Source organism: Belonocnema kinseyi, chromosome 7, assembly GCF_010883055.1.
Source record: "Belonocnema kinseyi isolate 2016_QV_RU_SX_M_011 chromosome 7, B_treatae_v1, whole genome shotgun sequence".
NCBI lineage: Eukaryota > Metazoa > Arthropoda > Insecta > Hymenoptera > Cynipidae > Belonocnema > Belonocnema kinseyi.
The window spans coordinates 119,607,589-119,618,679 of record NC_046663.1 but is presented as its reverse complement, the minus strand read 5'-3'; the positions used below and the strand labels follow the sequence as shown (position 1 = coordinate 119,618,679).

At 33.4% G+C, this 11,091-nt stretch overlaps 1 protein-coding gene across 1 annotated transcript in view; it reads left to right on the top strand.

Annotated features, from left to right (window-relative positions):
- The first annotated feature begins 1,900 nt into the window (after positions 1-1,900).
- Positions 1,901-11,091, top strand: part of LOC117175840 (peroxisomal biogenesis factor 19) — a 14,645-nt gene continuing 5,454 nt past the window's right edge. The window contains exons 1-4 of the mRNA XM_033365618.1: positions 1,901-2,190; positions 4,679-4,867; positions 4,926-5,083; positions 6,626-6,874. Coding sequence (XP_033221509.1) covers positions 2,121-2,190; positions 4,679-4,867; positions 4,926-5,083; positions 6,626-6,874 — 666 coding nt within the window. The 5' untranslated portion in view covers positions 1,901-2,120. The remainder of the gene's footprint in view (positions 2,191-4,678; positions 4,868-4,925; positions 5,084-6,625; positions 6,875-11,091) is intronic.

Below are 11,091 nucleotides of genomic sequence, written 5' to 3'. Positions count from 1 at the left end.
TAGGCCATTATGGTGAGGAGGTGTTCTTCTTTACCATGCAAAAAGGGTTGAGTTCTACATGATCCCATAACTAGATGAGCGCGGGATACGCGATCATCACAACAAAATTCTTAAAGATACCGAAGGAACGCATATTAACTGCTACTAAAAGAAGATGCACTTGAAGGCGCCTTCGGTCCATGTAAATGACAGATATTTTATTTTTTAAGTTTTTCAAGCTGCAAAAAAAGGTATTGCGATTACTCCGTGAGTTTCTAATGCAAATTTTAACGTAAAATCCGAATTTAAAAAATTTAAAAGTTGATTTTGCTGTTAAAAATGTGGCCAACCGATTACATTTTTATTCTTGTAATCTGCAAATGACAGATACGCAATTCAAACCGATTCGCTTTCTATCGGTTACCCTGGCGGACCGAAGTAACCGAATGGAGCCTCTGCACCCAGTAACGATAAGCGTTGAATTCAGAAAAATTAAGAATTTGTATTCCTATGAATACGCGATGTTTCCTCCGTCTAAAAATCCCCCAACGGGAACAGAAAAGTGCAAATCCTATTTCTCTCAATCGACTTAGTAAAATTTAACGAAAGCATTTATTTAAGCTATTTTTCATTATTAAACCTTTTTATAACTTATAAATTCGAAAAATATTCAAATTTATATTTATTTATATTTTAATAATTTATTTAAACGTGTTAAAAAATGCAACAAAGAAATCTATGCAAATTTGTGAATTTAAATAATTTTAACTCTAGAGAGGCAGAGTTGAATTGGTGAGAATTAAAACTTCAGAATTTAAATTTCGCACGAAGGAATTAAAACAACTTATTACACATATTTTGTGAACTTATTAGAAGGAATTATATCAAATCAAAATATGACCACTTCTGAGGAATAAAAAATATCTCTGTGAAGTGCGTTACCGGTACAATTAGAAGGAATTAAATATATTGAAAACACGTTCTCTTTGGGAGAATAGACAAATGTGTGGCGGTCGCTATGGAAATATAAGTGAATAAGTTTAGCAGGTATCTTATTCTTATTCTGGCATTTTAGACAGATTGAAACATCGCGCATTCAAAATAATAGAATAATCTTCACTTTTACGCTGAAATCTGAAAATATTCATTTTTCTCTATTCTACGCTTATTACCGGGCAAAGTACCCGTAATGACCCCATCGGGTCCCCATTCGGTTCCTGCTTTATCGCAATAGTTTTTTTTTGCAACGGTAAAAAGTTTCAAAAATATAAGACGTATAACGCCTGTTCACTGCTACACTTCAAACACATCATCTGTAAGTAGCAGTCAACAGGCATTATACGTAATATATTTTTTAACTTTTAACCGTGGAGAAAAATCATTGCGATTATTCCGTGACCTTCTATATGGAATTTTAACGTAGAATCCGAATTTTAAGAATTTAAAAGTTGATCTTGCTGTTTTTTGAGTTTATTAAAAAGGAACCCCATGGGGTCTTTACGGGTACTTTGCAGATTCTCCATTCAGTTCCTTCCGTCCACCAGGGTTTTTTTTCCTGGGTATGGATATAGAAATAAATTAGTTTCTGAGATATCCTATTCCTTTAATGACCTTTTAGACTGATGGAAAAATCGCGCATTCAAAAAAATAGAATAATCTTCACTTCTACGCTGAAAACTGAAAATATTAATTTTTTTCTATTCAACGCTTATTACCGGGTATGTCGAAAAAAAATATCTATGAAGGTATCGGAGCACTATTTATCAAAAAATAAATGTTCATGAAGATATCGGAGGACTAGTTATCAAATATAAAAGATAACATCATAAATAAAGCACTGACAGATTCCTGTCAAACCTCACATCGGAAATTCTAAGGCTCTTTAAAGTAAGAATTTCTTGCGCTAGAGTTGTTAGTTGTAATATTGAACTTTGAAACCTATTCATGAAGTATAGGTCATCCGAAGTATTTTCATGGTCTTTTATGTTCTTTTGATTTCCATCACATCCCATCACCCACTGATTCCTTTGCAGAATTCCAAGTTTCCGCATTGGCCTCATTTTATCCATTGTCCATTGAGGTTTGGGTGGGTTTGTGTTCCTGTCAAGCAAGTGCATAAACTGATCAGCTGATCGTTAGAAATGTCCGAGAAAAAGGATGAGAAAAAGACTGATCAATCGGAAGACCCAGAATTAGATGATCTCCTTGATAGTAAGTGCAAAATTTGCTTTCAATTTATTATCAAAGAATTAATTTAATTCTCGAACAAAATTCATCGAACCTAACCTCAAAATTCACGATGATCGGAAAACAAAATAAGAAAAAAGTTTATCAGTATCGTAATTGTGTGCACTGTTATTTGCATGCAATTGATTGAATATGCGATGCTCCGGGGACGTAGTAATTGTGAATTTAATGTTTCATTTATTTCAAAAAATTATGTATGTTTACGTTGTTTACAGTACTTTTTTTGTAATGCTATTACTTTTGATTGTATAATATGACACAATTGCAATTTATTTTTCAAGATTACGTATAGTATTATCTTAGTGATAATTGTATTTAATTTCATGAAGTTTATTTTATATTATTTAAAGTAATTATATCTATCGTTCTTTATAATAATAAAATTCTTTCTTATTTAAATCCTTATTGATATATGCATATGAGATTGAAGTATGTTATATTAGTTTTAATCATTATAGTTTGTTCATAGTGTTTCGAAATATTTGAAAACACACTGTTATAAGTCGAAAAAGGGGACTTATATATTTTTCTCATGAGATAGGAAATCTTATTATTTGCGAAATAACAATTGGTGGTATCGACATTGCCGCCGCCGGCCACATTGTTAGTTGCCGGCTGCTTTTCGCGAAGAGCAAGACTAAATAAAAGCAAATTACGTATACAGTCATGCAAATACCTGAAAATATATTTTTCAAGGTCAAAACTGATAAAAATCATGTTTGTAAAAAGAAAAATCGAAATACTTGATACTCGAAATGAGTTATGGATCTGTTCATATTCTAGGAGTGATTTGAAAAATGAGTGGGACTGCTGGATAGGTGTCAGGTTTTGAATGGGGGTGGGTGTCAACGAATGCAAACTCTCTCCAAAAAGTCGTATTAAAAAATCCATAAAAAGTTTATGTAAAAAAAAATAGGAACTTACAAAAAACTTACAGTAACGGTAAAAAAAATTTATTATAAAATAAATAATTCTTAAAGCTCAGAGTCTGGGTAAAAAATCCATTATTCGATTAAATTACAAAAATTATGTACAATCAAATATATAAGACATTATTTGTGACTATAAGCACAGGAGGCATTCTAGCCTCGCCACAAAACGTTGGCAAGAGTTAGGGGCCAACATTATTCATGTGACCAATCACAGGGGTGCCTTCCCGCCCCCACGAGGATTTTGAAAAGGGGTAGGGGTGCGTCCTTAAATTATTTCTTTGACCAGTCTTAAGGGTACATTCCCGCCCCCACGTGCCATTAAAAAAGGGGCAGGGGTGCGACCTTAAATTATTTCTGTGACTGGTCACAGGTGTGCCTTCCCGCCCCCACGAGACGTCAATAGTCAATTTCCAGAGTCACAAATCGTCGATGAAGTGTGGTTTCTACATAGAACGTTTCGTTAAACGCTTCAAATGCCAAAAAACTATTTTATCACTGAAAATAATATTTGCAGGCGTTTCCCTGTTGAGAAATCCTATATAGAATCCCGTATAGAATCATACATAGGAACTTCGCAAGTACCTGTACATGATTCTATGAGGTTCCTATGTGGAATCTGACGTATGACTCCTTCAAGGAAAAGTGACAAGGATCTTATGTAGGTTCCTGTACAGTCTCCTGGTCTCCCCTTTATGTTTAGAAACTGTCGAGTCAGCAGTTCGAGGGTTCAAATCCTCAGAGTTAGGCGCATTTATAAATAAATATAAATTAAATCGCACAAATAAAATTTTTCCCTGCACAGACTTCTGTGCAGGAACCTTTGTAACATCCTGTGTCATTTTATATATACATGAAAATTATTCCTGTATAGGTTTCCGTATAAGAACCTCTAAAGTACCTGGGTAAGATCCTAAATTGGCCATTTCATGATGACCAGGAACCTACATAAGATCCTTGTCAATTTTCCTTGAAGGAGTCACATTTCGGAATCCACATAGGAGCATGTAAAGGTTCTTACAATGGTCCTATGTAGGATTCTGTACAGGATTCTACATAGGAATTATCAACAGGGTTTCATGTTCTGGTTTGTAATCAGTGCATCAACATATATCAGTATGTGATTCAAACAAAAAAAATTTTTTAAAAAGGAAGAAAAAACCGAGAACATGCAATCTTGCCGGGGTCGGCACTAACAATGTTGCCGCCGCCGGCAGTCTAACCACTGCGATAATAATTTGTCACACTGAATTCGAATGTGGCCTTCATTTGTCTCCGTCACATCCAGTTTTTCCTTATTCAGAAATCAATATTTTGTTGAAACTTTTTTCATCATAATAATACAATGATATTCTAGATATGTTATTTTCTTACATATATACCCACTACATGATTTAGATTCATTATTTAAACAGTAATGTAAATGGTCACCTATTTCTTTAATGGAAAAAAGTCAACTTTAAAAAAAAACACTGGACCAAATACTAAGACTAGATCATAAGACATAAAGTTTTTAATTGCAGATGCCTTGGAGGATTTCGACAAAAAACCAAAATTAGAAGCCGAGAAAGATGAATCTTCGACAGCGGCTTGTTCTTCGCAAACAAGAACGTCTCAGGAACCAATCTCTGTTGATGAAGCTTGGTCGCAGGATTTCATCAAACATGCAGCTGACCAGTTTGAAAAAAATCTACAAAACTTAATGCAAAACGGTAAAAACTTACAATATTGGGACATAAGGCATTATCTACTTTACTATTTTTGAATTAGGTGGAGATACAGAACTTGGAGCTTCTTTTCAAAAAATGGCCCAAACTGTTGCTAGTACCATAACCGAAGGTGACCACCCTGAAGCTGTATCTGCAGATTTTCAGTCTGCGATCTCCCAGGCACTCAAAGATTTATCGGCGACACAAGAAAATATACAAGTAAACGTCCAGTGAAAACCATACACTAAACTGTTGTCTTGCCATAACTTCCTTCTAAGGAATTCACTATTTGATTAATGGGATTGTTGTGGTAGTTTAATCTCGCGCTTCGCGCTCAGACATTTATTCTTTGCATTTAGAACGCTTAAATATAACTTGATAAAAAAGATCTCTTTTAGATGGCAGTATTTATATGCTTGTAAACAGGTTTTGTTGAATCTTTTTTTTTCCTCGTAACTTTCGTCGTTTTTCCGCACATTTCTATTTAATTTTTTCATTTTCAAAGTTAATTTTCACAAAGAAAATCCAAAAATTTGTTATGATAATCTTTTAGGACTGGCTGGTTAACGAACTCGACCTTTCTTTTAGGACCTAAAAAAAGTGTGCCAACGATGGATTTGATCCGTTCATTTTTTCGAGTCATCGTGTTTACGGAGGACGGCTGGACAGACAGACGCCACTGTAAAAACCTGATTTTCGGATTCAGGGGGTCTCGAAACGTGGAGATCCGTTGGAAAACTGTGATGTCAAATATCGGACAATTCTAATACTGTTTCAATCATAAATGATGAGAATGTAAAAACTCTAGAAATATTTTATATAACTACTTAAAGGCTGTTGGATTCACGGTCTAGCCTAAAAAATTCAATCATCTGATTATTTTCGATAAATACTAGAAATAAATATTTTTAGATTTTAAGCCAACCTCCTAGTTTAAATAGAAGTATATCACACAGTGAAAAATGGCCTAAATTTAATCATCTTTGCGTAAATTAATATTTTCGATTTTTCATATTAAAATTCGAAAATATAAATGCATAAACAATGTTGAAATTAGGGAGTCTTTCGCTTTGCAAACAGACTACTATTTACAAAGGAGTTGGACTTCTAATCTATAAAAATATTTAATTCGAGCATTTCTTAAGTAAAATAAAGCGATTGAACCAAAAATCATTCGAATTAGCTCGGTTGGCGGTGGGGTGAATAAAGTCGTTAGTGATTGCAGTAAACGTAACCTATTTTCACATTTATTATTTAAAACGTGTTAAGATAGCGTGAAGAAGGGTCTAAAAGGTGTTAAAATACCTAAAATTGCATTAAAATCGGGATTTGTATAGTGTGATTGTAAGAATGTGCCAAATGGCAAGACGTAGTCACACATTTTTCCGCGCCAGATTTCAGCTAGATACTTCGTTAGTCGATGAAGCTACTGCATACTATTATTTTGATTGGTTTAGCGTTTTGCAAGATCTGGCGTATCTTTTTCAGAGAGTTTAAAAACATTTTTTTCTCAGAAATGAATTACTCAAAACTTGTTTTAAATCTGATTTCGAATTCATTCATAAAATGAAAAAACTCATGCAACAATCCTATTTTGAATTATGTACAATTAAAAAATGATCTTTTAATAAGTGGATTTGCCAATTCGTTGAGCATATTGAATCATGTGATTGAAACGTGCATCTTGAAGATCTCCAATTTAAATACAAAAGCCATTTTAATTATGCAGTTTCAAGTTGAGTTTATTCATTTACGTTCCAGCCCCCCGGAGGGGATTTTGTTGAGGCAGATTTGGCAGCAATGCTCGAGCAGACATCCATGGATGAAGGAGCAGGAGAGTTTTTACCATTCATGCAAGGCATGATGCAATCTCTATTGTCTAAGGAAGTTCTTTACCCCTCGTTAAAAGACTTAGTCGAGAAATATCCAAAATGGCTGGAAGAAAAGAAAGAAACTTTACCACCAGCGGACCTCGAAAGGTACACGAAGCAACTGGAACTCATGCAAAAGGTACACAAAATGTATTAATTTCTTTTTAATTCCACAGCAGGAAACAAAATTCGATCAAACGAAAATACCATTTTTGCTTAAAATGAACAGAAATTACCGTTATTTTTATTAATATCAATTAATATCGCGTAAACCTTAAAGAGATCGGTCAAAATCGATGTCAGTTTATAATATGGATATCATATTATAGACTATAGAGCTCTGTATGCGATACGCAAAACTCAGAAATGACATCCACTTTTAACTGTTTCTGACGGTTTACGAGATCATTATTGTTAAAAATAACAATAATAGATGGTTCCCCTCAGGTCCAAGTGGAACGTTCCCAAGCGCCGGACATTTTACAAGTTCCGGAAACGTTTCGAAGGTTCCCGCGGTACGTTCCAGGAACGTTACGTGCTATTAGGGTTGAATATGCGATTAGCATATATAATATTTTATTAAAAATTGATCACTCCTACGAAATTAAAATTAAAATCTTGTTTACCTTTTGCAGTTTAAATTAAAAATTACTAACTACTAACAAATACTTAAAAATTGAAATGATTCATGTTAAAATTTCAATGTACAATTTTTGTATTTCGAAGACTATAGCTTTAAAGTCGTTCAATTTGGAATATTATGAATACAAAGACGTTGAATGTTCATCAATGGGGTAGGGGGTCTCTCTCTTCTCTAATTTTCTTATCATTTCTATTCAATTGTGTACGCTGTCAATTATAATGCGTATAATTTTTAATACTTCTATTTAAAATTTTACAATTTCAACGCCTTCTGTTGTACACTCCCAGGAAACAAAAATCCATTCACTTCTGTTTAATGGGATTCTTTTTTCCTGGGCTGCACAAAGAACATTTTGCGGTTTAAAAATTTTGTATTCTAAACTTTAGGGTTAGGTAAAATTGCTTTATTTTTAATATTTCCAACTTAAAAATATTCATTTTTTCGGAGTTCGAATTTATACACTTTTTTACTTTTTAGCTTCTTTTTTCGCTTTTTTCCCTCAAACTCTTCAAAACTGAAATTCTCTTATTTTTACTAATTCTATCTGATAATTTGTCTTCGTGATCGTTTTTCAATTTGAAATTGTACAATATTGCCAGCTTTTAAATTGTTCAGTTTACATCAATTTACCAGTAATTATGATTTTAAGTTTATTTTTTCGACATCTCAGTTTACAATACAAAATTTTTTTCACAAATGCATTATTTTTGAGAAGCGAAAATTTCGAAAATTGTATTGGACAAAACAATGTCGCAAAAATTGAAAGTTATTTTTCCGAATACGTATTCTGCGAAAGCAAAAGGAATTTTACAAAAAAATTAAAACTTTGATTTACATGCAAATTAAAATTTACACATAATACTTTCTGTAAAAAGTTTAGAAAAAAATCTCTTTTCGTGATTGTCATGTGTGATAAAAGTGGTGATATAACTATAAATGTATGAGAAAAAATTACTGTGTGCAAAATAACTAGAATCTTAAAAAAGTAACTAGTTTGTTAAAATCATGGTTAATTGTATGCGACAAAGTAACCAATGTGTGAAAATAGTATTTTGCTATAGAAGTGCGCGAAGGCGGAGCACAAACCTGAAGGTGAACGTTGCGGCTTCAAACGAGTTAGGTATTGTCGCCTTTGAAACAAGTTCATAGTTTACATGTATTTTTAATTCCAGTTCTATTCGAATTTTTATCCATTTGGAAGAATTTATAAAACAGAATTTCTTTTTATTTGAAATTTTTGGTTATTTATTAATTCTTTTATTTAGCACTGTTAAAAGTTCTATTATACTTTACGTTAATCGGTAATCGGCTGACCAACATATCGGAATTTCAATTTGCACCTTCGAAAAATTCAGTTAAATCTAGTAATATTTTAGTTATCTTCTAAACCTCACTGAAAGGTTACTAAAATAATACTAGATTTCAATTAATTTTCCATAGGTGTAAATGGATAGTTCGATATGTCGGTCGGTTGACGGCCGAATGATGAAAGGGATAAAAGAGCCTTAATTCTTGAAGCTATTTACGTTCAAATAGTGTTAAATTTTATACTTATTATTTAATAATTGAATTTAAAATTCTTCGATTTCGGATGTTTTTTACTTTAAAATTTTCAACCAACGCTAGTTGCAAATTAAAATGGTACAATTTTGATTGAAAATCGTTTAATGTTTAATTTTCAAAATGTAAATGTATAATTCTTTACAAAAAAATCCTACGTGCGCGGCTCACATGTTTGAGCGCGCCCAGAGTGTTTTTGGGTTCGCTGAATTGGAATCCGGTGTCCAAATAACCAAGTTGGCTCGTATTTTTCTGAAAAACGAAAAAATAGACGTAAAATCGACACAAACAGCGATTTTTCAGGTATATTTTTGCAAAAAAAAAATATATGTTCTTGCCCGGTGGACTTAACCAACATATATAGACTTATCCAGCATATCCTTATGTTTTTGGGATCACTGATTCTGAATCCGGGGTTCAAATAACCCAGTTGGCTCATATTTGTTCGAGAAACGCAAAAATAGAGGTAAAATCGAACAAAACAAATGACTGGACAAAACAAATGACAGATTCCGCTCGAACTTCACGTCAAAACAAATGACTGTGAAACAAACTAATGAAAGATCGCGCTCAAACTTCCCGTTAGTAAAGAGGACAATGGTGACAATCTCTTTAAGCGTGCTTCTTAATGTGACTTCAGCACAGTTTTAAAAACCATTATCAGTTTCTTTTTTTTTGTGTGATTTTAAATCACTGGTTTACTATACTGCACTTATACTATTACTACAAACATCGAAATCAAAACAGATCATGTCTTCTAAGCGCTGTTTCAATTCAAATTTATCCACTTCCACTATAGCGCATATTTGTGTGGGTGATCCAGATGCATGTTGCTACATATGTTTTGAAACAAAAGAACTTATTAGCTAAAGGAGTTAAATCAAGATTCTACAGAAATAGAGAAAAAGAGTTTAGATAGTTTTTTTACTTCAGAAGAAAATTATCATGGAAAATTAGTCTATTGTAAAAACATTGACGGATTAATGGAAAAAATGAAACCTGGACTGTATAGACCAAAAATTGGCGGCTATTCATTGACTCTTCTAAGCGCAGTCTAAAAGCGGTGTTATTGCATAATACTAATGTTTATGCTCCAATTCCAATCACACATTCTACGGAACTGAAAGAGCATTAGAGTAACTTAAAATTTGTCCTGGAAAAAATCAATTCCTCAACTTATAAGGGGAAAATTTGCGGGGATCTCAAAATTCTTGGAATCGTTTTAGAACAGCAATCAGTGTATACAAAAACACCTTGTTACTCATGCTTATGGGACAGTCGAGATCGCGTTCGTCATTACAAAAAAAAAAAGATGGCCAAAAAGAACATCGTTTGAGCAAGGATGAAAAAATATAATTGAAGATCCTCTAGTTGACCCAAAAGAAGTTTTGATTCCACCCCTTCATATAAGGCTGGGTCTTACGAAACAGTTTGTCAAAGCTCTTGACAAGGATGGCGATTGCTATGCGCATTTGGAGGATCAATTTCCACAACTTTCCGAAGCAAAATTAAAAGAGGGGATCTTCGATGGACCGCAGATAAGAAAAATGTGGCAGGATCCAGAATTCTTTACAAAAATGTCTAGCACTGAAAAAGATGCCTGGCTTGGTTTTTAAAATGTTGTAAAAAACTTTTTAGGTACTAAGAAAAGTCCAGACTATCAAAATGTGGTTTCAGAAATGGTAACAAACTTTGGTAAACTAGGATGCCTTATGAATTTGAAGCTACATTTTCTTCATTCGCTTATAAATAAGTTTCCAGACAACCTAGGAGACTTTCGTGAAGAGCAAGGCTAATTTTTCTACCAGGATATAAAAGAGATGGAGAGGCGATATCAGGGATGTTGGGATATCAACATGATGGCTGACTACTTGTGGGAGTTTAAAACGAGATCAAGTCAATCAAGGTATCAAGCGAAAGCGAAACCCACTACGTAGGTCTTTTGAAGACAAAAGGGTTCGATACAAGCGATATAAAGAAAAATTAAAAATAAAATAACCCTATAAGCGTGAGAGGCAAGGGAACTCACGGTAATAAAGCACCCCAAAGGGAACAGAATTTACTACGTCCACGTCGTTGTTCCTGGGTAACGCTAAAAGTAAATAAAACTTATTTACAGAAAATCCTACTATTGCCACCCAAGGAGACTGTGT